The 24,722-nt window shown below is 47.1% G+C and overlaps 1 protein-coding gene across 1 annotated transcript in view; it reads left to right on the top strand.

Annotated features, from left to right (window-relative positions):
• The window catches only part of ACSBG2 (acyl-CoA synthetase bubblegum family member 2), a 31,283-nt gene extending 6,973 nt beyond the window's left edge, over positions 1-24,310 (top strand). The window contains exons 5-13 of the mRNA XM_055543117.1: positions 1,410-1,496; positions 5,813-5,962; positions 12,036-12,212; positions 14,886-15,067; positions 15,198-15,431; positions 20,536-20,753; positions 23,026-23,165; positions 23,255-23,501; positions 24,237-24,310. Of these exons, the coding sequence (XP_055399092.1) occupies positions 1,410-1,496; positions 5,813-5,962; positions 12,036-12,212; positions 14,886-15,067; positions 15,198-15,431; positions 20,536-20,753; positions 23,026-23,165; positions 23,255-23,501; positions 24,237-24,310 (1,509 nt within the window). The remainder of the gene's footprint in view (positions 1-1,409; positions 1,497-5,812; positions 5,963-12,035; positions 12,213-14,885; positions 15,068-15,197; positions 15,432-20,535; positions 20,754-23,025; positions 23,166-23,254; positions 23,502-24,236) is intronic.
• The last annotated feature ends 412 nt before the right edge of the window (positions 24,311-24,722 follow it).

The raw sequence follows: 24,722 nt of genomic DNA, 5'->3' as shown, positions 1-24,722 counted from the left end.
TAAGTTTGGCTGGATCTTGGCTGCGTAGCTCAAGGTGCCAAGAGTGGAGGAGCCAAGAGGGTTGTCCTTTGACTCACCAACTAAGAGGCACAACTCGGTGCAGCAGAACTCAGGAGGCTGTTGCCCTCAGCCCTCTTCAATGGTTGGGGTCTACCGATACCAGCCACAAAGAACTTAGCAGTCCTAAGACCAGGTTGCTTAGTATCAGTCAAGGCACAGAGCTAAGTTTTACTGTGTGGGCAGGGGAGGGAAAGAGGTAGGGGTCCCTGTGGGAGAGAGCTTAGGACACATGCTCCTGGGCCAGGTTATCCTGAGGTCCATGCATAAATTTGACTGTGTGGATCACAACAAACTGTGGAAAATTCTTAAAGTGATGGGAATACCAGACCACTTTACCTGGCTCCTGAGAAACCTGTATGCAGGTCAAGAAGCAACAGTTAAAACCAGACAAGAAAAATGGACTGGTTCAAAACTGGGAAAGGAATACATCAAGGCTGTATATTATCACCTTGCTTACTTAACTTATATGCCAAGTACATCATGCGAAATGCCAGGCTGGATGAAGCTCAAGCTAGAATCAAGATTGCTGGGGAAAATATCAATAGCCTCAGATATGCAGATGACACCACCCTAATGACAAAATGAATAGGAACTAAAAAGCCTCTTAAGGAAAGTGAAAGAGAGTGAAAAAGCTGGCTTAAAACTCAATGTTCAAAAAACAAAAATCATGACATCCGGTCCCATCATTTCATGACAAATAGATGTGGAAAGAATGGAAAGAGTGACAGACTTTATTTTCTTGGGCTCCAAAATCACTGGGGATGGTGATGGCAGCTATGAAATTAAAAGATGCTTGGTCCTTGGAAGAAAAGCTATGACAAACCTAGACAGCTTATTAAAAAAGCAGAGACATCACTTTGCTGACAAAGGTCTGTATAGTCAAAGCTATGGTTTTTCCAGTAATCATGTACGGATGTTGGGAGTTGGACCATAAAGAAGGCTGAGGACCAAAGAATTGATGCTTTCAAATTTGTGTTGCCTGAGAAGACTCTTGGGAGTCCCTTGGACTGTAAGGAGATCACACCAGTTAAGCCTAAAGGAAATCAACCCTGAATATTCATTGAAAGGACTGATGCTGAGGCTGAAACTCCAATCCTTTGGCCACCTGATGCAAAGAGCAGACTCACTGGAAAGGCCCTGATTCTGGGAAAGATTGAGGGCAAGAGGAGAAGGGGGCTACAGAGGATGAGACGGTTGGATGGCATCATCGACTCAATGGATATGAGTTTGAACAAACGTAGGGAGATAGTGAAGGACAGGGAAGCCTGGCGAGCTACAGTCCATGAGGTCGCAAAGAGTCCTACACGACTGAGCGACCGAACAACAACAAATGCACAACTTTCTTTCAGATTCCGACGAACAAGATGGAGACCCTAAAAGCGATCGTTCAGTACAAGCCGCCCGTGGACGACAGCAAATGTGAAAACCTGTACTCTGTAAGTGCCAACAAAGGAGAGGACCGGGCCTTAAAGGGGAGGAGGGAACTGGCAAAGGAAGTGGGTGGTGAGCAAGGGGGAGGGCGGACCCATACAAAGGAAATGGGTGAGGACTCAAGGGAACGGGGTCGTGAGCAACAGAAGTGGGTAGCAGTAGCGGTAATTTAGTCGCTAAGTCGCGTCCGACTCCTTGCGACCCTACGGACTGTAGCCTGACAGGTTCCTCTGTCCATGGGATTTTCCAGGCAAGAATACTGGAATGGGTTGCCATTTCCTTCTCCAGGGAATCTTCCCAACCCAGGAATCGAACCTGTGTCTCTTGCATTGCAGGCAGATTCTTTACGGACTGAGTTAGGAGGGAAGCCCACAGAAGTGGATGGAGACTCAGCCACCCACTGAGTGGTAGGCAAGGGAGAAGGCGAGGCCTCACAAGAGAAGGGGATGAGGCTTTTGAGAGAATTTTTTTGTGCCACGAAGGGTCTGATTTCCCGTGTCTGTTCTGGTAATTTATTTTGTATAACAAATCACCCCCGAAATTGGTGGCATGAGACAGTACCAATCATTTTATTATTAGTTGTTGTTTTTTTCAGAGTATTAGCGTAACAGGATTTCCTTGGTGGCACGGTGGTAAACAATCTGCCTGCCAATGCAGGAAATGTGGGTTTGATCCCTGGGCAGAGAAGATCCCCTAGAGTAGGAAACAGCAACCCACTGCAGTGTTCTTGCCTGGAAAAACCCCACGGACAGAGGATACTGGTGGGCTAAAGTCCATTGAGTCGCAGAGTGGGACAGACTGAGCACGTGCATGCCCACACACAGCGGAACTGAAAAAACACGGCAGCACTGAAAATAAGATGTGTTGGAACTCACAACATGAAGTTCAAATATTTAATTTATATTCAAGTCAGAATTTATTATAAATTTACTTTCCTGGCTCTCACAGATGCAAAGTCATCAGTATCTTTAATAAAACCATTAGCCATTTTTAATGTATGAAAATATGCATACAAGGGGCATGCATTTCTGCTATGGCTTGACCAACAGCCCTGTTGGAGCCTGCCTTTTTTTTTTTTTTTTTTCAAATTTTGATGTTTCATCCATCAGAGATTTGCTTTTTTGATATTGATTTTTAAAACATTGCACTGAAATATTATTTATCTTGATAACAAGCTTTTTTGGGGGGGGAATTCCCTAAAAAATTTGCACTCAAAGAGATGCCCCTGGTCTGCAGTCTGGTCCTGACTCTGCACCTTGGACTCCTCCAGCACCTTTCTTCCTCTTTTTCTGCTTCTGTGATGTCTTCAGGTCCTGTGGGCTTGTTTGGTAGCTCAGATCTCCACGAGAATGTTTTTTTGTTTGTTTTGTTGTTGTTTTTTCCATGCTGGAAAGGATGGAGGGGATCTTTGTTCCCTGACCAGGGATGGAACCTGTGCCCCCTGCAGTAGAAGGAAGCTCAGAGTCTTTAACCACTGGACCACCAGGAAAGTCTCCAGAGAGAATGTTTTGAGGAGAGAAATATCCAGGCAGAAGCTGTCCTGCCTTGAATGACCTGTTCTTGGAAGTAGCACGTTGAGGCCAAGCTGCAGACCAGACTCCACCTCTTAGGGAGGGACAGGGAGGGAGGGACAGGGCCCCTGAAGACTGTGTGACATATATATGTCACATTCATTTTTTTTTTTTTTGCAAATTCACTCTGCCTCAGGGCCTTCTAGAGTCAGAAAATGCTTGAGTGCAAGCCACAGAGACCCACTTAAGCCAAAGGAGAGGGTTTGGGTTTTGTTTCTAAGGATACAACAAGTTAACTCACAGAAGTCAGGGCAGGAGGTCTGTGAGGGACCAGCTCAGGCTCCTGTTGTTAATGTTCCTGAGATCAGGCCATCAAACCCATGATCCAAATCAGAAGTCCTAACATGTCATGGAATTTATTTCGTTTTCCCTCCACTCAAGTGGGAAGAAAGATGACAGTGATCCTTTCTGGCCGAAACACTTGCCAGCTCGCGCACCTTTCAGAAAACCTTAGAATATTAAGACCAGGATGATAACTAAGTAAGTAAGACAACTGGTCAGAATCACAGGCCTCTCAGAGGTTAAAAGTGACCATCACGGCACCAAGATCTTAAGTCTGGATAAGTTAAACCCTTTTGTTAGAAACAGTATTAACAGCAGGTTTCTCAGCCTCATTGGATATTCGAGGTGGATAATTTTTTTCTTTTGAACTTGTTATTTTGTATTAGGATATAGCCGATTAATAATATTGTGATAGTTTCAGGTAAACAGGGAAGGGACGCAGCCATACATAAACATGTATCCATTCTCCCCAAAACTCCCCTCCCATCCAGCTGCCACATAACACTGAGCAGAGTTCAGGGTGGATAATTCTTCATTGGGGGGGCTGTCCTGTGCATTTTTAGGTGTTAAGCAGCACCCCTGGCTTCCCTCCACCTACTACATCCTAGTTGAAACCATCACAGATATCCTCAGACACTGCCTAGGTCCTCTGGCTGGGGTAGGGGGGCATGGGCAAAATTGACCCTGGTTGAGGACAATGATTTATAGGCAACAGTTTTGTGACAGATTAGGTATCTACTTCTCTGCCAGGGCGAGTAGAACCTCCCATTTTTAGATTCAGTTTAGGAATACATTCATTAGAACTGAGAGAAAAAGGAAATGCCTGGGAAATTAAAGGGTGAAATTTGAGGGCAGAGGGATGACAGAAGAAGACCATTAACTGGACAGGTGGTGATGCCTGGAGTTGGAGTCGGGACCAATTCCAGATTTCCAGTAGAGGACTGGATTGGACCAGGTTGGGTCCAGCATCTATGTGACCCCATCATCTGTGGCCATGGGAGGATGAGGTCCTGCACCTGCCATTAGGGGAGCATCCTTTTGAGGGGGGCTTGGGGCATTTCTCAGAGAAAGGACAGGGTCCCTGCAAAGGTCTGTGTGCACTGCTCCTCTCCCCATCACTCTACCCTGCTAGAGATGCTCTGGTGAAAGGTTCTTCCCTTTTGGATGGGGCCAGCGTTGCCCTGTCAGGTTGCAGGTAATGCTTGCCATTTCTGGAGGACATGGAGAGCCCTCTATTTTGCAGACAGGACATTGTCCTCCTCCAGAGCCTCGCTGGAGGATCAGAGACAGCATTTTTGCAGCTCTCATGTGAAATTCGGTTCATACAGCCTCACAGTTCCTTATGAGGCATCAAATTCTAAGGTAATTAAGAGCACAGGCTCTGGACTCTTGGGTTAAAATGCTAGCTCCTCTGTTTACTTAGTGTGTGACCCTGGGCAGGTAACTTACCACCTCTGAGCCTCAGCTTCTTCATCTGCCAGAGGGAGATGATGTATGTCTTATCACGAAGGATATCTTTGGTTGCAGGTGATAATAGGCTAACCCCAAATGGCTTAAGCTTCAAAGATCATTTGTTGGCTCATGTAACTACAACCCATGCACAGCTGGAACCAGGAGCTCAAATAACATGCCCAAGGCTCCACTTGGTGGCAAAGTGGTAAAGAACCTGCCTGCCAGTGCAGGAGACATAAGAGATGTGGGTTCAATCCTTGGGTCAGGAAGATGCCCTGGAGAAGGAAATGGCAACCCACTCCAGTATTCATGCCTGGAGAATCCCCATGGACAGAGGAGGCTGGTGGGCTATAGTCCATTGGTTGCAAAGAGTAAGACACAACTGAAATGACTTAGCAGGCTCCATTTTGCGCTCTACTAACCTTGCTTCCCTCTAGTCCTGAGACAGTCCAGCAGCTCCTCAGGTTATCTCATGTTCAGATGACTCATTCATGTCCCAGCACTTCCAGCCAAAGCCCTGACCTTCACTGTGATTGGACCATCTGAGGTCACATGTCCAGAACCAGTCCAATCACTGGGGCCCAGGCAGATGGGACCATCTAGCTTAAGCCAATCAGGATGGCCTTCAGTTGCATCAATCTGGTCACTAAGTTTGAGGTGCCGAGTGGAATCTAGAAAGGCAGAGAACAAATGATCCTGAACTCTGCTGTTCTAAGCATTTTACACATAGTGACCCATTTACTGCTTAGAACAACCCAAAGAGTTGGGCCTTGACATCATCCCCATTTTACCTATGAGGAAACTGAGGCCGAGGTGCTTGAGTAGCCTGCCCAGGAAGTGGAGGATAAGCAGGTGTCTCAGGGCCTCTGTATCAAGTACCTTTCCTCCTGCTAGGAATCATCCTTCCAGGGCAGCTGGTGAGGCAAGACCTGACTGGGGAAGGGGAACATCTGGTGTGCCGGGGGCCCCCTCACACCCTTGAGCCGCCACCCTCTGCTGGTCTTTTCTTTCCGTAGTGGGATGACTTCCTAGAACTTGGCAGTAGCATTCCCGATGCCCAACTGGATCAGATCATAAAAAGCCAGAAGGCCAATCAGTGTGCTGTGATCATCTACACTTCGGGGACCACAGGCCAACCCAAGGGGGTGATGCTCAGCCATGACAATGTAAGTGCTGTCTCTGCTGACGGGGTTGGACTCTGCAGCCTCCAGGGTCTCGTTGCCCTGGGGCAGAGGCCTTCAGACTGTTTTTGTTCTTGACCCACAGGAGCACAGTGGTGTTTAGGAGCACAGTGGCATGGGGGACCTTGATCTGTGGGGCAGAGAGACTTAAGCCAACACTTCCAAGGTCGGGGCAGCATAGTGCAGGGGTTGAGATCAGGGACTCTGCAGGAGACCTGGCTCTATGATCCTGGGCAACACATCCAAGATCTCTAAGCCTTGGTTTCCTCATCTGTAAAATGGGTGTGATGTAATAGTCCCTGCCTCCTGGGTTGTTTGAGCTCAGAACCATGCTTGATAAAATAAGTATGTAAAAGGGCAGTGTAAACACTGAGTTTCAGGGGATAAAGCAGGAACTGACGTTTTAGTTACCTGAGGAAGGCTCTATGCTTAGGGAAAATGCATGCATGTCTGAGTGGAGTCCAAAGCTGATGGTAATTTAGGTCACTGGTCGGAAAGAATAGGGGAATCCACGCTAAAAGATCCTCTTTATATAAAACCCTAGAAAGGGACTTCCCTGGCAGTCCAGTGGTTAAGAGTCCACCTGCCAATGCAGGGGACACAGATTCAGTACCTGGTCTGGGAAGATACCACATGCAAAAGGGCAACTAAGCCTGAGTGCAGCAACTACTGAGCCGACATGCTGTCGAGCCCATGAGAGAAGCCAACAAGAGAAGCCACGGCAATGAGACGTCCACGCACCACAGTGAAGAGTAGTCCCTGCTCGCTGCAATTAGAGAAAGCCCATGTGTAGCACAAAGACCCAGTGCAGCTGTAAATTAATTAAAAAATAAATTAGAAAGTGAATAAAATGACCTAACTGTAATTTAAAACTGTAACTAAATAAAAGATCCTGTTTATATAAAACCCTAGGAACGGAATTCCTAGGAGGTCCAGTGGTTAGGATCCGTGTGCCACTTCCAAGAGCCCAAGTTCAAACTTTGGTCAGGAAAATAAGCCCATGTGGTGAAAACCCTAGAAAATGCAAACTTGTCTACAGGAACCAAAAGCAGATGGTGGCTGCTTGGGATGGCAAAAGGGAGGCATGAAAAAGGGCGATGGGAACAGAGAACATTCACCATTTCAATGGTGGGGATGGCTGCACGGCTGCATATGTAAGTCACTATGCACCAACTTGTACACCTCAAATGCAGGTGGTTCCCTGTATGTCAATTACACCTTGATAAAGCTGTTGTTTGTTTTTTTCTAAGGAACAAGAAAGACAGTGATGGCTCATTTCTGTTGGACGCCCGTGATATGCCAGGGTCCAGCCCGAGAGTTTTACATTTTGTAAACCCTCCCGGTGATTCTATGATTCTATCTGTTCTGTCGGGTGGCTGCTGTTTCTACAGATGAGCAAACTGAAGCCCAGAGAGGTTAAAATGCTGGGTCCAGGTCACACAGCAAGCAGCATGGCAGAGCCAGGACCTGAACTCGGGCAGGCTGGTGTCACAGTCCACATTCTCACCTACACTGTTGATCTATGTGGCTGAGGTGTAAAGACCATTAAAGATGCCATCACTATAAATACACTGAAGCCAGCTGAAGAACAGCACGCAGAGCACAGGTGGTTTTTGTTAAAAATTGAAAAATGAAGCAACTGATGTACAAGCCTGTAAGCTTTAAAAGTAGAAAAGTGTCTGGCAGGACGTACATCCAACACTCCCCTTTGTGAGTCAGAAAGACTGCTAGTTTTGCAATGAAGCATTTCTTACTTAATATATATATATATATATATATATATATACACACACACACACATATATATATATATATATTTGGCTGCATCAGGTCTTAGCTGCAGCATGTCAGATCTTGTTCCCTGACCAGGGATTGAACCTGGGCCCCCTACACTGTGAGCACAGAGTCTTAGCCCCTGGACTAGCAGGGACGTCCCAACATTTCTACTTTATAAGAGCTTTTTGCACCAACCCAGCTTAAGAGTTGGCAGTACACAGTGGCTTTTGCTCTAGCTGTTCCCTCTGCATGGAATTCTTTTCCTAGAGACCAATTTGGCTTTCTCTTTCACCTCCTCGGGGTCCCTGCTTAAATGTTACTGCCTCCAAGAAGTCCTCCCTGACTTTCATGTTCAAAACAGCAAATAAAAATAAACCACCCCATCAGTCCCTGATCCCCTCTGGCTACTGTTTTCCGTGCACTGACATATTATATACAGTCACGTGTTTATCGTGAACATCAGCTCCTTGAGGGCAGCAGCAGTCTGTTGGGATCACTGCTGTGTCTCCAGTGCTAGGTATACGAGGCTTTAATCCATTTTGTGGACTGAAATGAATGAAGAGGGTCTGAGGAAGCCCACCCTGGCCAGCGTTCATACTCCTAGTGGCTTCATGTCTGCTGAGATCATCTCCTTGAAGACAGCTGATGAACGCTGAGCTCTTGGAGCAAGTCTGCCTAGATCTTCATCCTGGCTCCCCCATTTGCTAGTTGTGTGACCTGAGAAAACTCCCTCAACTTCTCTGGGCTTCAGTTTGCCCACCTGTGAAATGGAGACAAGAACAGCTGATAGCTCTTAGAGTTGCTGTGAAGGTTAAATAATGCCTCATACTGTGTCAGTTAGCTACTGCTGTGTAACAAACCATTCTAGAACTGAGCGACTTGAAACACCAACAGTGCGTTATTTCTGGGTCTCAGAGTTAGACCAGGTCTCAGCAGTGTCTTTTCTGCCCCACAGAGTGTCAGCTGGGATCACTCAGCTGGTGCCCAGGCTGGGTTAACAGGTCTGAGAGGGGCTTCACTCACATGTCTCCTGGGGCTTGGGTTTCTCTATGGCATGGAAGTAGTGAGGCTGTTGAATTTCTCCATGTGGTGCTGGCTCCCCCAGGGGCAAGCACACAGTATGTAAAGGCACAGGCTGACATCTGTCAGGGCTCAGTGCCAGAGGCTCATGGTGCCCTGCTCTGCAGGTCAAAACCAGCCACTGGACCGGCCCTGTGAGGGGAAGGGAAAACAGACTCTAGCTCTGAACGGAGGGGGTGGCAGAGAATTTGCTGCTGTCTTTAACTTACGCATGGGCTTCTCGAGTGGCTCAGACAGTAAAGAATCTGCCTGCAATACAGGAGACCTGGGTTCAATCCCTGGAGAAGGGACTAGCTACCCACTCCAGTATTCTTGCCTGGAGAATTCAATTCCATGGACAGAGAAGCCTGGAGGGCTACAGCCCATGGGGTCCCAAAGAGTCAGACATGACTGAGCGGCTAACACTTCACTTAACCTACACACAGATATAAATGCTCAGAGTGATACCTGGCACACAGCCTCATCAGTGTCCCCTATTGTGACTTTTAATCCATTATTGACTGGAGACATTTTAATACATCTTTTGCTGCCCATTATTGACTGGAGACGTATCAGTACATTTTTAGACACTGATACAATTAACATCAAGTGTGAAGTTGTTAGAGCTTAAAGTTGATCAAAGTTTCATTAGACAACTTACGATTGTCATTATCATTCATGTTTTTCTCTGTTAGATTTTTGTTCCAACTTTGTGTATATGATAAGTGCTAATTTATTACCGTAAAATCTTCAAAGATAACACATGGTGAAATTTTACACAAAGATGAAGTTTTCAGTGAATTTTATGGGAATAGTTTCTCTGATTGAGCAACGTACATACAAGTGTCTCAGAAGATGACAGTTCTTCAGAACACAGTTCTGATTCAGACGATATGCATGTAGACCAACAAGAAGACAAAAAGCCGTAATGATTGATTCCGATGTGGAAAGTGAAACTCATGATGCTAGAGAAGACTTTACCAGTCTGTCAGGTGTAAACTGCTGAATGCAGTGACCTGCAAAACAGTGTTAGTGAAATCACAGAACTGATTTTTGGCCAGCCAAAATGAAAACTCCAGCTGCAGGCATTAGTTTCTGCAAGAATCCCCCAGTCAATAATGAGTTAAAATCATCATAATTGTCATCATTTTTAGAGAAAGAAGTCAAAGGTAGTCCCAGGTTCTCAAAATGTGTCCACAATTCAAAGTTTCTCCCGTTTTATAGAATACTAAGCCATGCTGAGATAAACAGATATAACCCCTCACAGAAACCCCACGAGGTTAAGATGTATCATTAACCCCTTTCACAGATGGGGAAACAGGCTCAGAGAGGGGACATGACTTGAGCAAGGTCAGAGAGCGAAGAATGAGCTTGAGCCAGGTTCTGAACCCTCGGGTGTTTGAACGACTGTAAATCAGTCTGCACGCACCTAGCCCCTTTTCTCAACAAGTGGGTGCTGGATTCCTTGGGCCTCTGGAAGTGACAGTGTTTATGGGGGCAGAAGGAAAATCCCTCCATCCTGAGACCCAGAGAAAGACAAGGGATGAATCTTGAGGGCTCACTATGGGCCAAGGGTTTTGCATGTTTCCTTGCTCTTAAATGTCCCTTCTCTTCTCTTAAATGTCCCTTCTCAACAAAAATTCACTGGGCACCTACTATGTGCTTGGAAAATGGCTTTGGACAGAACAGACCCAATTGTGGCCCCCGGGAAGACAGACAGGGAACGAATAAATAAAACCACTGAGATTGTGGCAAGTAGTACTTAGAGGATTAGACAGATGCTGGAAGCTTCGGTTTGGGGGTGAGACAGCTTCTCTAAGAGGTGACATTTAACTAGCAATTCAGCATCCAAGGAGTTATTAATAGTTGTGGAGACAGTTGAAGGAAGCAGATCCCAGGCAGTGGGAATGGCCAGTGCAAAGGCCCTGAGGCAGGACCTTGCCTGACCTGTTGGAATAAGTGTAGAGGCCCATGTGGCCAGATTAACGACCAGTTTATGATACCAGTAAGAAGTATAGATTGCTAAATTATAGATATGCTAAAACTTTACATCAAAGCATACATTGGAGAAAGAAAAACATTCATAGAGTTATAAAGCAACTACACTCCAATAAAAATTTTAAAAAAATTTAAGAAAAACATTGATATATTAATTGTTGGGGTGTTTATTCCATGGGATTAAGAGTAGTCTTTTTGTTTTTTGGACAGTGTTGGTTTCTTAGTTTTATGTTGGCACAAGGAAATTCTGTGCCCATTTTACAGATGAGCAAATAGAGGTTGCAAGGGATTTTAAGCAAATAGCCCAGGGTCACTCAGCTAGTAAATGGTGGAGTCAGGATTTCTTTTGTGTGCGTGGCTGTGCTGGGTCTTAGTCATGGCATGTGGGATCTTTCATTGTGGCAAGCAGGCTCAGCAGTTGTGGTGCATGGGCTTAGCTGCCCTGTGACATGTGGGCTCCTAGTTCCCTGACCAGGGATTGAACCTGATCTTCCACATTAGAAAGTGGATTCTTAACCACTGGACCACCAGGGAAGTCCCTAGAGTCAAGATTGCTTCTGAGACACTGAGTCCTTCAGATTTTCTGACTTTCCCAGTAGACATCCTGACTCTAGGGTCTCCTTTTGGATCCTGGGGCATCTGGTAATCCCCCAAAGCTGCCCACTGTAGTTTACAATTCATCCCAGCCTCAGACAAGTTAGTGAACTTCTCTGTGCCTCTGGTTTCCCATCTCGATGACGGGGGAGAATCACAGTTATCAACCCCAGTGTTAAGATGAGGACTAAATGACTCAATGTTTTTGTAAAGAACAGGAGCAGTGCCTAGCGTTTAGGAGGTGCCTTGCGTTTGTTAAAGAACTGCATTTAAACAGCCCTCAGGTGAGGAGCGGAGAAGTCAATGGCATCCCACTCCAGTACTGTTGCCTGGAAAATACCATGGATGGAGGAGCCTGTTGGGCTGCAGTCCATGGGGTCGATAAGAGTCGGACATGACTGAGTGACTTCACTTTCACTTTTCACTTTCATGCATTGGAGAAGGAACTGGCAACCCACTCCAGTGTTCTTGCCTGGAGAATCCCAGGGATGGGGGAGCCTGGTGGGCTGCTGTCTATGGGGTTGCACAGAGTCGGACATGACTGAAGCAACTTAGCAGCAGCAGCAGCAGGTGAGGAGGAGGAGGAAGTATATCAGATCTCACTGGATCCTCAGTTCAGCTTGTGTTCTAGATCACGTGGACAGCGGGGTCGGTGGCGAAGGAATGCAACCTGGCTTATGCCCCCGAAAAGCAGGAGGTGGTGGTCAGCTACCTTCCTCTCAGCCACATCGCAGCTCAGATGATGGACGTCTGGGTGCCCATTAAGGTCGGGGCTTTCATCTACTTTGCTGAACCAGACGCTCTCAAGGTATCAAGGCTGAGGGAAGCCCAGATGGGTGGACGGCTCCATCAGGGCCCAAATCTGGGGGTGTGGGGTCAAGGTTAAGGGCAGCTTGGAAGGGTGGATGGCTCCATCAAGGCCCAGATCTGGTAGGCGGAGGGGTTCCTTCTGTGTCCTCAGCTAATGCTCCCCTTTAGCAGCATGTGAATCGGTTAACCACCTTCTTTTTGTTTTTATCTTTATCCGAGTCATGGTGTCCATGGTTTTGCAGGCTGTATACTGAACTACCTAAGACTAAAATGTGGATGGCACTAAAGGCAGAGTTTGTGTGTGTGTGCATGTGTGTGTGTGTGTGTGTGTAGCATTTTTGTTTTTTTTTTTTTAATTCAGTATTCCCAGCTCCAAAACCCTCCACAAACCAAACATTTTTGGCAGTAGAATCTGACCTGAACTGATGTGAAGCTATTTGAGTCTTCATGTTTACCCCATTTACTGGGAATATGCATATCTACAGAAATATTAATGGGCTTCTCCAGTGCCTCAGTGGTAAACAATCTGCCTGCCATGCAGGAGGCACAGTAGACGGGGCTTTGATCCTTGGGTTCAGGAAGATCACCTGGAGAAGGAAATGGTAACCCACTCCAGCATTCTTGCCTGGAGAATCCCATGAACAGAGGAGCCTGGGGGGCCATGGTCCATTTGGTTGCAAAGAGTCAGACATGACTGAAGCAACTTAGCACTAGGAACAAAGCCATTTTAACTTGTTTTTGGCTTCAGCACACAGGATCTTAGTTCCCTGACCAGGGATCGAACTTGTGCCCCCTGCAGTGGGACACAGAGTCTTAACCACAGGACTGCCAGGGAATTCCCTGTCTTAACATTTTAAGCAACTGCCAGAGTGTTTTCAAAGAGGCTGTGCCATTTTACATTCCCACCAGAAGTGTATGAGTGGTCCAGTTCCTCCATATCCTCACCAACATTTGTTGTTACTATTTTTGTTTTTATTATTATTGCCATCCTTTCACTTTTCATTTTCATGCATTGGAGAAGGAAATGGCAACCCACTCCAGTGTTCTTGCCTGGAGAATCCCAGGGACGGGGGAGCCTGGTGGGCTGCTGTCTATGGGGTCGCACAGAGTCAGACACGACTGAATTGACTTAGCAGCAGCAGCAGCAGCGGACGTGAAGTGGTCTCTCTCCTGTTAGTTTGCATTTTTCAAATGATTAATGATGGTGAGCAACTTTTCTTGTGCTTATTGGCCATCTGTGTATCTTCTTTGGAAAAATCTCTTGTTCACAGTTTTGCCTGTGTAAAAATTGAGTTGTACATCTTATTGTTGAATGTTGTGTTCTTCATACAAATTGTTTATCAAAGATAGGTTTTGCAAATACTTGCTCCCAGCTCTGTGGCTTGTCTTCTCATTTTCTTACTAGTGTCTTTTGAAAAGCAGAAAATGTTCACCTCTAATGAGTGTTAACTCTCCAATTTATTGATTTTTTTGTTCCTTTCATGCTTCTGGTGTAATTTTTAAGAAAATCATTGCCTACCCTAAGGGTTGGAAGAAGAAATGGTAACCCACTCCAGTATTCTTGCCTGGAGAACTCCATGGACAGAGGAGCCTGGTGGGCTAGAGTCCATGGGGTCACAAAGAGTCGGACACGACAAAGTGACTTACACATACTGTATCTAAAGGCACAGAGATTTTCTTCTATGTGTTCTTCTGGAGGGCTTTTAGATCTGTTAACAGCTCTTACTTTTAGGTCTGTGGTCCATTTTGAGGTAATTTTTGTGTCTGGCAAGAACACTCTAAGTTAGCTAAGCTCTCTGTTTGTTTGTCTTTGGCACTTTTATTGAGTATCAATTGATCATAAATGTAAAGATTCATCTTTAGATTTTCAGTTCTGTTTCGTTGATCTTTATGTCTATCCTTACACCAAAACCTCACTGACTTTATTTTTCCAGCTTTTTGGTAGTGAGATCACCTTGTTCCTGTTTACCAGGACTCTCCCAGTCTCATAAGTAAAATCCTCACATTCCAGGAACACCTCCAGTTCTGGATATATCGGGACAGTTGATCACCCTACCTTATAGTCAGTTTCAAAATCAAGTAATAGTAAGTCCTCTGATCTTGTTTTTCAGAATCGCTTTGGTTATTCTAGGTCCTCTGCATTTCCGTGCAGCTTGTCAGCTGGTATGAAAGAGCTTGCCTATTTTTCATGGTGATGACACTGAACCTGTAGATGAACTTGAGGGAGAATCTTTCCTGATGCTCCACTTCATGCTTGGGCAACAGTTTCTTTAGCCACTCCCCCCACACTGGCTACATAGCCTGTTTTCATTTTATTACAAACTGATGCACTAAGAGCATCTCACACGTGCTTCTCTGGGTATCGGAGTCTTTCGTCCAGCTGAGTTCTGTCACCCGCAGAAGTGAAGTTGCCTAGCTGTATTCAAAATGTTAACAGCACTGTCACACTGCCTTCCAAAAATACTCGACCAGCCTGTACGCTCCACTGTGTCCCCAGGGAGAACGGGTTAACTGATTGGCCACTGGCCAGTCAACGGGCTGGCTCCCATGGGTCAGGAGCTCACCTTGGTCCAGAAAGCTAAGAGAAAGTTCTCCTGGGCTGCCCTCAGTGGCTGAGGAGAGATGGACACCTGGGGTGCAGGTGTTGCTGACTGAGCTCTGTGCCCAGCAGGGCACCTTGGTCAACACCTTGCAAGAGGTAAAGCCTACTGCCTTCCTGGGGGTACCCCGAATTTGGGAAAAGATGCATGAGAAGATAAAGGAGGCTGTTGGCAAGTCTTCAAGCTTGAGGAAAAAGGTGTTTCTGTGGGCAAGGAATATTGGCTTAAAGGTCAACTCGAAAAGGATGCTAGGGTAAGTGGCGGGACCACTGGGGTCAGGCATGGAGGGTGGTGGGTGAGGGGGCTCAGCCTTCTCCAGCTGTGTCCCATCCACCCATGTGGCTCTGTGACTAGAGAACCTTCCTTGACATCCATGTTCACAGGGAACATGACCATCCCATGAGCTACCGCATGGCAAAGGCACTCGTGTTCACCAAAATCAAGAATTCCCTTGGCCTGGATCACTGCCGCATTTTTATCAGCGGGGCCGCACCCCTCAACCAGGAGACTTCTGAGTTCTTTTTAAGCCTGGACATACCAATAGGCGAGGTGTACGGTATGAGTGAAAGCTCAGGACCCCACACCATATCCACCCCGGCAAACTACAAGTTACTAAGGTACCAGTCTCCTGGGCAGACACCTGGTCCACTGGCAATGCTGGGTCAAAGTGGATGGAGGTGGGAGGGTTTCTGGGATATGATGAATCCTGACTTGGTGCCTCCAGCCTCCAGGCTCCAAATCTTCATGACTGTGGGAAGCCCCAGTTTGTCCGAGAGCCCGTGGACAAAGAGGGAGGTCTCCCAAACATTCTATGTATGTACCCTCCCTATCTGTCACTTGTGAGCTCTGCCTCCAGATGTCCCACCCCAGGTTGACCTCCTGAGACCTAGGGACCCTTCATCTCCAAGATGCTTTGTTTCAAACACATCCCCAGGCCCCTCTGGCTTTCTCCCAAGCTTAGCTCACCTTGGGCTGCAGGATGGAGCCCAGTGACACTGATGCAGTAAGAACACCAAAGGCGAGTTCCACTTGGAGTCTGGGAGCCACGTTCCTTCACAGGACTTCCTGGTCGTCCTTCCCTGCCCCCCTGCCCCCCACCAGCTGCACCATACTGCAAGTTCGAGTCTCCTCTCGTGTTTGGCCAGATTACACTCGCCTTTGAACTTAGTGAAATCTAAGTCTGATCTTCCAAATCTGGCAAAACCATCTCTTGCTTCTTACTTTACTCTCTACATCAGTATCCACCCCTTCCAGCCCATAACTGCACCTGGGTCTGTTTTCTGTAAAATCCAAATGCCCACTTGAGCTTTGTTTTTTTTTTTCCCCAAACCAAAGAGTAGTCCTTCCTTAAACAGGTGGTTTTTTCTTTTTTTTTCCTGTGTAGAATTTTTTTTAGCTTTACTTGGATGAACCCATCAAACTCGTATAGCTTCTGAGTTTTTCCACATTCCTAGGAAAGTTTTAAATTGGGAAGTCATAAGAAACCTCTTTGTACTTTTTAAAAAAACTTATATTGGAGTATAGTTGCCTTACAAAGTTATTTTCTGCTGAATAGCAAAGTGAATCAGTCATCTGTTGTTCGGTCACTATGTCGTGTCCAAGTCTTTGTGACTCCATGGACTGCAGCATGCCAGGCTTCCCTGTCCTTTACCATCTCCCAGAGTTTGCTCAAACTCATGTCTATTGAGTCGGTGATACCATCCAATCATCTCATCCTCTGTCGTCCCCTTCTTCTCCTGCCCTCAATCTTTCCCAGCATCAGAGTCTTTTCCAATGAGTCGGCTCTTTGCATCAGGTGGCCAAAATATTGGAGTTTCAGCTTCAACATCAGTCCTTCCAGTGAACACCCAGGACTGATCTCCTTTAGGATGGACTGGTTGGATCTCCTTGCAGTCCAAGGGACTCTCAAGAGTCTTCTCCAACACCACAGTTCAAAAGCATCAATTCTTCAGTGCTCAGCTTTCTTTATAGTCCAACTCTCACATCCATATATGATTACTGGAAAAACCATAGCCTTGACTAGATGGACCTTTGTTGACAAAATAATGTCTCTGCTTTTGAATATGCTATCTAGGTTGGTCATAACTTTCTTCCAAGGAGTAAGTGTCTTTTAATTTCATGGCTGCAGTCACCATCTGCAGTGACTTTGGAGCCCCCCAAAATAGTCAGCCACTGTTTCCACTGTTTCCCCATCTGTTTGCCATGAATTGATGGGATCAGATGCCATGATCTTAGTTTTCTGAATGTTGAGCTTTAAGCCAACTTTTTCACTCTCCTCTTTCACTTTCATCAAGAGGCTCTTTAGTTCTTCACTTTCTGCCATAAGGGTGGTGTCATCTGCATATCTGAGGTTATTGATATTTCTCCTGGCAATCTTGATTTCAGCTTGTGCTTCTTCCAGCCCAGCATTTCTCATGATGTACTCTGCATAGAAGTTAAATAAGCAGGGTGACAATATACAGCCTTGACGTACTCCTTTTCCTATCTGGAACCAGTCTGTTGTTCCATGTCCAGTTCTAACTGTTGCTTCCTGACCTGCATACAGGTTTCTCAAGAGGCAGGTCAGGTGGTCTGGTATTCCCCTCTCTTTCAGAATTTTCCACACTTTATTGTGATCCACACAGTCAAAGGCTTTGACATAGTCAATAAAGCAGAAATAGATGTTTTTCTGGAACTCTCTTGCTTTTTCGATGATCCAGTGGATGTTGGCAATTTGATCTCTAGTTCCTCTGCCTTTTCTAAAACCAGCTTGAACATCAGGAAGTTCAAGGTTCATGTATTGCTGAAGCCTGGCTTGGAGAATTTTGAGTATTACTTTACTAGCATGTGAGATGAGTGCAATTGTGCGGTAGTTTGAGCATTCTTTGGCATTGCCTTTCTTTGGGATTGGAATGAAAACTGACCTTTTCCAGTCCTGTGGCCACTGCTGAGTTTTCCAAATTTGCTGACATATTGAGTGCAGCAATTTCACAGGATCATCTTTTAGGATTTGAAGTAGCTCAACTGGAATTCCATCACCTCCACTGTATAATCATAAGGGATTTGATTTAGGTCATACCTGAATGGTCTAGTGGTTTTCCCCACTTTCTTCAATTTAAGTCTGAATTTGGCAATAAGGAGTTCATGATCTGAGCAACAGTCAGCTCCCGGTCTTGTTTTTGCTGACTGTATAGAGCTTCTCCATCTTTGGCTGCAAAGAATATAATCAATCTGATTTCGGTGTTGACCATCTGGTGATGTTCATGTGTAGAGTCTTCTCTTGTGTTGTTGGAAGAGGGTGTTTGCTATGACCAGTGCATTCTCTTGGCAAAACTGTATTAGCCATTGCCCTGCTTCATCCTGTACTCCAAGGCCAAATTTGCCTGTTACTCCAGGTGTTTCTTGACTTCCTACTTTTGCATTCCAGTCCCCTATAATGAAAAGGACATCTTTTTGGGGTGTTAGTTCTAAAAGGTCTTGCAGGTCTTCATAGAACCATTCAACTTCAGCTTCTTCAGCATTACTGGTCAGGGCATAGCCTTGGATTACTGTGATATTGAGTGGTTTGCCTTGGAAACGAACAGAGATCATTCTGTCTTTTTTGAGATTGCATCCAAGTACTGCATTTTGGACTCTTGTTGACTATGATGGCTACTCCATTTAAAGGATTCCTGCCCACAGCAATAGATATAATGGTCATCTGAGTTAAATTCACCCATTCCAGTCCATCTTAGTTTGCTGATTCCTAGAATGTCGACATTCATATGGGAAAACCATAGCTTTGACTATATGAACCTTTGTTGGTAGAGTGATGTCTCTGCTCTTTAATGTGATGTCTAGGTTTGTCATAGCTTTCCTCCCAAGGAGCAAGCATCTTTTAATTTCATGGCTGCAGTGATTTTGGAAGCCAAGAACATAAAATCTGTCACTATTTCCACTTACATTTTTTCCCCTTCTATTTGCCATGAAGTGATGGGACCAGATGTCATGATCTTAGTTTTCTGAATGTTGAGTTTTAGGCCAACATTCACCCTCATCAAGAGGCTCCTTAGTTCCTCTTTACTTTCTGCCATGAGAGTGGTATCATCTGCATATGGGAGGTTGTTGACATTTCTCCTGGCAATCTTGATTCCAGCTTGTGATTCCTCCAGCCTGGCATTTAGCATGATGTACTCTGCATATATGTTAAATAAGCAGAGTAACAATATACAGTCTTGTCATACTCCTTTCCCAATTTTGAACTAGTCAGTTGTTCCATGTCCTGTTGCTTCTTGACCCACTTACAGTTTTCTCAGGAGACAGGTAAGGTGGTCTGGTATTCCCATCTCTTTAACTATGTTCCAGTTTGTGGCAATCCACACAGTCAAAGGCTTTTGTGTAGTCAATGAAGCAGAAGTAGATATTTTTCTGGCATTCTGTTGCTTTTTCTATGATCCAACAAATGGTGATATTTTGATCTCTGGTTCCTCTGCCTTTTCTAAACCCAGCTTGTACATCTGGAAGTTCTTGGTCATGTGTGTGTGTGTGTGTGTGTATCTGCTCTTTTTGGATTTTCTTCCCATTTAGGTCACCACAGAACACTGAGTAGAGTTCTCTGTGCTATACAGTAGATTCTCATTAGTTATCTGTCTTACACATTGTAGTGTATACATGTCAATCCCAATCTCTCAATTTATCTCACCCTGCCTTTCCCCCAGTAGGGTCAATACATTTGTTCTCTATGTCTGTTCACCTGTACCCTTTTCCCAGAGTCCACATTTATGCATTCATATACATTTTAAGCATCTCAGGCCTACCTTCTTTTTCCACTTGTTGACTAAGGGAGTTTCTACACTTCACCCTAAAACCACTGACCCTTCTAACTGACAATAGAAGAGATCTCAGCCAGGCAGAAAGAAAATACTTCCTTCTCTGCATCCTAAGACCACCCTCCCAAGTGGTATCACTAGCAAAAGGAATTTCATGAAAATCCAGATTTCACTAGTGCTCTCTGTCCTGTGGAAGTAACTTGAAAGAGACTTCGGCTGGTCATGTTACCTAAAATCAGCTGTCTTGGTCACTGCATTCAGGGCAACATTCCTGTTTTCTAGAGAGGGTTTTGTTGCTGGGGTTGGTTGGTTTTCCTTTTTTTTTTTTTTTTGCCACTCTGTGTGACTTGTGGGATCTTAGTTCCCTGATCAGGGATGGACCCAGGCCCTCAGCAGGGAAAACATGGAGTCTCAACCACTTGGCCACTGGGGAATCCCATTGTTGTTTTTAAGCTGGGAAGTCTTTCTGCCATGTACGTGAAGATAAAACCAACCTACAACTCCACTGGGCTTCCCAGTTCTCCAGTGAAAGTGTCAGTCAGTTGTGTCTGGCTCTTTGTGACCCCATGGACTGTAGCATATCAGGCTCCTCTGTCCATGGGATTTCCCAGGCAGAAATACTGGAGTGGGTTGCCATTTCCTTCTCCAGGGATCTTCCTGACCCAGAGATCAAACTTGCTGTCTCCTGCATTGCAGGCAGATTCTTTACCACTGAGCCACCAGGGAAGCCCAGTTCACCAGCTTTTTGGGAATTTGACTCCCTTGGTGGGACCAACCCTCTCTCCATTCAGCCAGCAGTCACAAGTACCCACTGGGTCCTGGGGAGGATGCAGCGGCAGCATCGGCCCAGGCCAGCTGAGCCGGGAGTCAGGAACCAGGTGACCTCGGCCCCTGCCCCCAAGCCTCAGTCTTCCTCCTTCCTGTCCTCTGGCAGTTCTGGTAAAGTTGTGGCAGGGTGTAAGAACATGCTGTACCAGCCGAGCAAGGATGGCGTGGGGGAAGTCTGCCTCTGGGGCCGGCATGTCTTCATGGGCTACCTGGAGCAGGAGGACGCGACCATGGAGGCCATTGACGAGGAGGGCTGGCTCCACTCTGGGGACCTGGGCCGCATGGACAACCAGGGCTTCCTCTTTATCACCGGCCGCATCAAAGGTACTGGGGCTGGGTTCCCAGGAGCCTCCCGTGAGCAGGCCAGCCTTGAACACTGAAGGCTCTGTCTTTCCACCTTTCATGGGGATGGGTGCTCACACAGATGTACAGGGACACCCCAGCCCATGCACTGTCCAGCTCAGTGCTATCCTTGTGCCCAGCATCTGGCCCTCAGCAGGAGGGAGCCAGAAAAGAAGCCTACTCTGGGCCTCAAACCTCTGTTCTCTCCCGTCATTTATGGATAACAGTAACTACAGAGTCATCATGATTAAATGAAATGATACAGAACAGGGATCAGTCAACTTGTCCCATAAAGTTGGTCACTGTTTTAGTCACTAACTTGTGTCTCTTTTATGACCCCATGGACAGTAGCCCGACAAGCTCCTCTGTCCATGGGGTTCTCTAGGCAAGAATACTAGAGTAGGTTGCCATTTCCTTCTCCAGGGGATCTTCCCGAGCCAGGGACAGAACCTATGTCTCCTGCATCTCCTGCTTTGGCAGGCAGATTCTTTACCACTGAGCTACCAGGGAAGCCCTAAAGGGCCCATGTATAAATATTTTGGATTTGCAGGATACAGGGTCGCTGACATAGCTGCTCCAGTCAACTGCTGTGGGACAAAAGCAGCCGCAGTTGATATCCAGACCTATGGTCGTGGCCATGCACCAATACAAATGTCATAGGATTTTCATGTGTCACAAATATTGTTCTTCTTTGGATTTCCTTCCAACTATTTAAAAATGTAAAAACTATTTAGTTCATGGCCTTACAAAAACAGGCAGAAGGAGCATTGTGGAATTTAGCCCACAACCTCTGATGTAGAGCATTTGGCATGGAGCCTGACATAGGCTGTAACTGTTCAGTAAGAGGGCTATGTTACCATTATTTCTGTGATAAGCAACAGAAACCCCTTCTTAAGCAGGTTTGAGTGGAAAAGTAAAGCTGCTGGCTCAAAACTGTAAAGTCCAAAAGTTCAATGCTTCAGGCATGGCTGGATCCAGGTGCCAAAATGACATCACCAGGAATCTCTTCATCCTTCTGTGACCAAGTTCCACTCTGTATCTGTGCCATTCTTGTTTATTCATTCATTTATTTGTCTGCATCTGGTCTTAGTTGCAGCAGGCGGGGTCTTTGTCATGTGGGCTCAGTAGTTGTGGCTCAAGGGCTTAGCTGCCGCACGGCATGTGGGATCTTAGGTCCCTGACCAGGGATTGAACCCACATCCCCTGTATTGGAAGCTAGATTCTTAACCACTGGACCACTAGGGAGCTCCCTGATGCCATTCTTGAGGAGGCTTTTCCAACTTGATGACAAGACGGCTGCCAACAGTCTAGGCTCATCGTAACAGCCTAAGGCTGAGAAAGAGTGTACTACTCCCAACAGCGTCAGCAAGTTTCCTGCCCGATTCTCATTGGATCTTCTTGGGTCAGTATTCCATCTCAGAATGAATGACTGTAGAGGATGGAATATGCTGACTGGTCTGATGTGGTCACAGGCTCACCCCAGCAGTCCACCCCCTCCCCAGACCACACAGAGATGGAGGGTAGTTCTCTAAAGAAACTCGAAGGACGGAGGAGTCACTGGGCTGACGATATCACAGATGTCCATCATGGGCCCAAATGGATCATTCCTAGTGCTACAAGGATCTCAGCAGAGGTGACTGCAAGATCACAGGATGGAATGGAGAGAGTCTGGGTGGGTGGGACGGGAAGCAGCAAGTGTCCCAGGATGGAGGAACAAGTGAAGACTGTGTCTGGGGCAGGAAGAGGAGCTCCTGAAGGATTTTAGGCAGGGGAAGACAGTGACACAATCCTTTAAGAGCCTGCCAAAACTAGGGAGGTGCCACGCACCCCTGGGAGGAGCCTGGACTTGGGGTCTTTGAGAGTTGCCAGACGATGGGAACAGCAGGAGACAGAGAGACAGGCATGGTCAGAAGCATTTGACTATTTTCCAGGCAAGGGCATACCAGAGGGCCTGGATCAGGATACAGGGGACAGAGGAACAGGGCAAGAGTGGACAAGATGCTGTCCAAGTGGAATACTCAGGATGTGGATGCTTGATGGGAATCTGAAGAAGACGGGGGAGGAGGGGCAGAGTGACTCTGGGTCTGGGGCTTGGAGAAGGACATAGAGAGCATCCTGGTGAAGGGCAGGGGTGGTCCTCTGCTTCTGGGGTTTTTTGGGGGAGTGGTGGTTGCTGCCGACACCTGGGCCCCTCTGATCTGCAAAGGCACGGGGCTCCTGGGCTGTCCTGGTTGAACCCACCCCCTCGTTTCAGAAATCATCATCACAGCTGGTGGCGAGAATGTGGCTCCCGTTCCCATCGAGAACCTGGTTAAGGAGACGATCCCCATCATTAGTAATGCCATGTTGGTGGGCGACAAGGCCAAGTTCCTGAGCATCCTCCTGACACTGAAGGTAACGTGGGTTTTCCAGCAGGTGGGAAACCACATCTTGGTCCTTGGGGCTGGATGCTAGGGGTTCTGACAGGGGTGTCGTGGGGGCAGTGCGAGGTCGACAAAATGACCGGAGAGCCACTGGACACGCTGAACTGGGAGGCGATCAAGTTCTGCCGGGAGGTGGGCAGCCAGGCGACCACAGTGTCTGAGATCCTGGACCTGCGAGACCCCATGGTCTACGCGGCCATCCAGAAAGGCATCAATGCTGTCAACCAAAAAGCCATCTCCAACGCACAGAAGATTCAGAAGTGGGTCATCTTGGAGAAGGACTTTACCATCAGTGGCGGAGAGCTAGGTGAGTGGCCTGGAGAGTTTTGACACTTGGAGGCTGGTCCCCTGATGGTGTCCAGGGCCCTGTGGGCGCTGAGGAGACATGTCTTATTCTGGGAGTCAGAGGGTCTGTGGGACCAGCTGCCAACTGAGGGGTGGCTACACGGAGGGAGATGGTGTCCACCTCCCGCCAATCCCACCCCCAGTAGATGCAGACTCTGATGTGTCAGGGAGGCGAGAAGACTGGGCAGCATAGCAGGTGTGACAGTGGACTAGAAGGATGACGGATCAGGGGTCAGATGGCAAGATGCTTTGGCCAAAAGGATCTGGGAAGGCTGCACTCAGGAAGTGGTCCTTAGGGTAAGACTCAGAGGATGAGAAGGAGCCTTTTGGGCAACCAACTGAAGGGGAATAATATTCCTGGCTGAGAGAACAGCAGGTACGGAGGCCCTCAGGCAGGACAGTGCCTGGAGAGTCGTGGGAACAACTGGGAGGCCTGTGAAGTGAGGGTAGAGAGAGGTCACATTCAGCTGCAGTAAGGAGTTGAGATTTTATTCCCAGAAAGGGAGCTGTGTGTGTGTGAAGCAGACAGTCTCCTTTGCCATCCCTTAAGATGGCAAAGGCAGTGCCCCAGGAAGATGAGGGTATGGCCAGCCACCAGCCCAGCCCCAGCCACGAGATTCTGCCGCCTGGTCGCGCCCAGGGTACACTGACTCTTATTTCACCCCCACGTCTGAATTGGTTTCTGCTTTCTGGGCAGGTCCAACGACAAAGATTAAACGACATTTCATCCTCCAGAAATACAAAAGGCAGATCTACAGCTTCTACCAGTGACGACTTTGGCGGAGCGGGTCCTGGCTGCCCTGGTGGTGAGACTGGCTTGGCTGGCTGGGCCACAGATGAGGCCAACACAGGTGGTCTCCACACGTGCACACATGCTCAGCTGCCGTGGGCTCTGGATGGTGTCTGCCCTCCACTCACCCTCCACCTGGGTCCCAGTGGGGCACACCTACTCCTTCCTGCCTGGCTGTCACCTCTGTTAGCTGTTCTTCCTGCCTTTTCCACTTGTCTGGTAGAGGGAGCCAGGCAGTCTTCACATCCCAAACCAGAGCCCAAATGTGAAATGCCCAGATGTTTCCTGGTGGCTTCTCTGTAGAAGCCCTTTTGTCAGAAACTATTGTAGGGGGCAGGTGGGGGGAGTTCTGCTGGCCGGAAACCCAAGGAATGAGGTGTGACGGCCCATCCC

The sequence above is a fragment of the Bubalus kerabau genome, chromosome 1 (assembly GCF_029407905.1).
Source record: "Bubalus kerabau isolate K-KA32 ecotype Philippines breed swamp buffalo chromosome 1, PCC_UOA_SB_1v2, whole genome shotgun sequence".
NCBI classification, from domain to species: Eukaryota; Metazoa; Chordata; class Mammalia; order Artiodactyla; family Bovidae; genus Bubalus; species Bubalus kerabau.
Note: the sequence above shows the minus strand (reverse complement) of the source record. Positions and strands in the feature narration are given on the sequence as shown.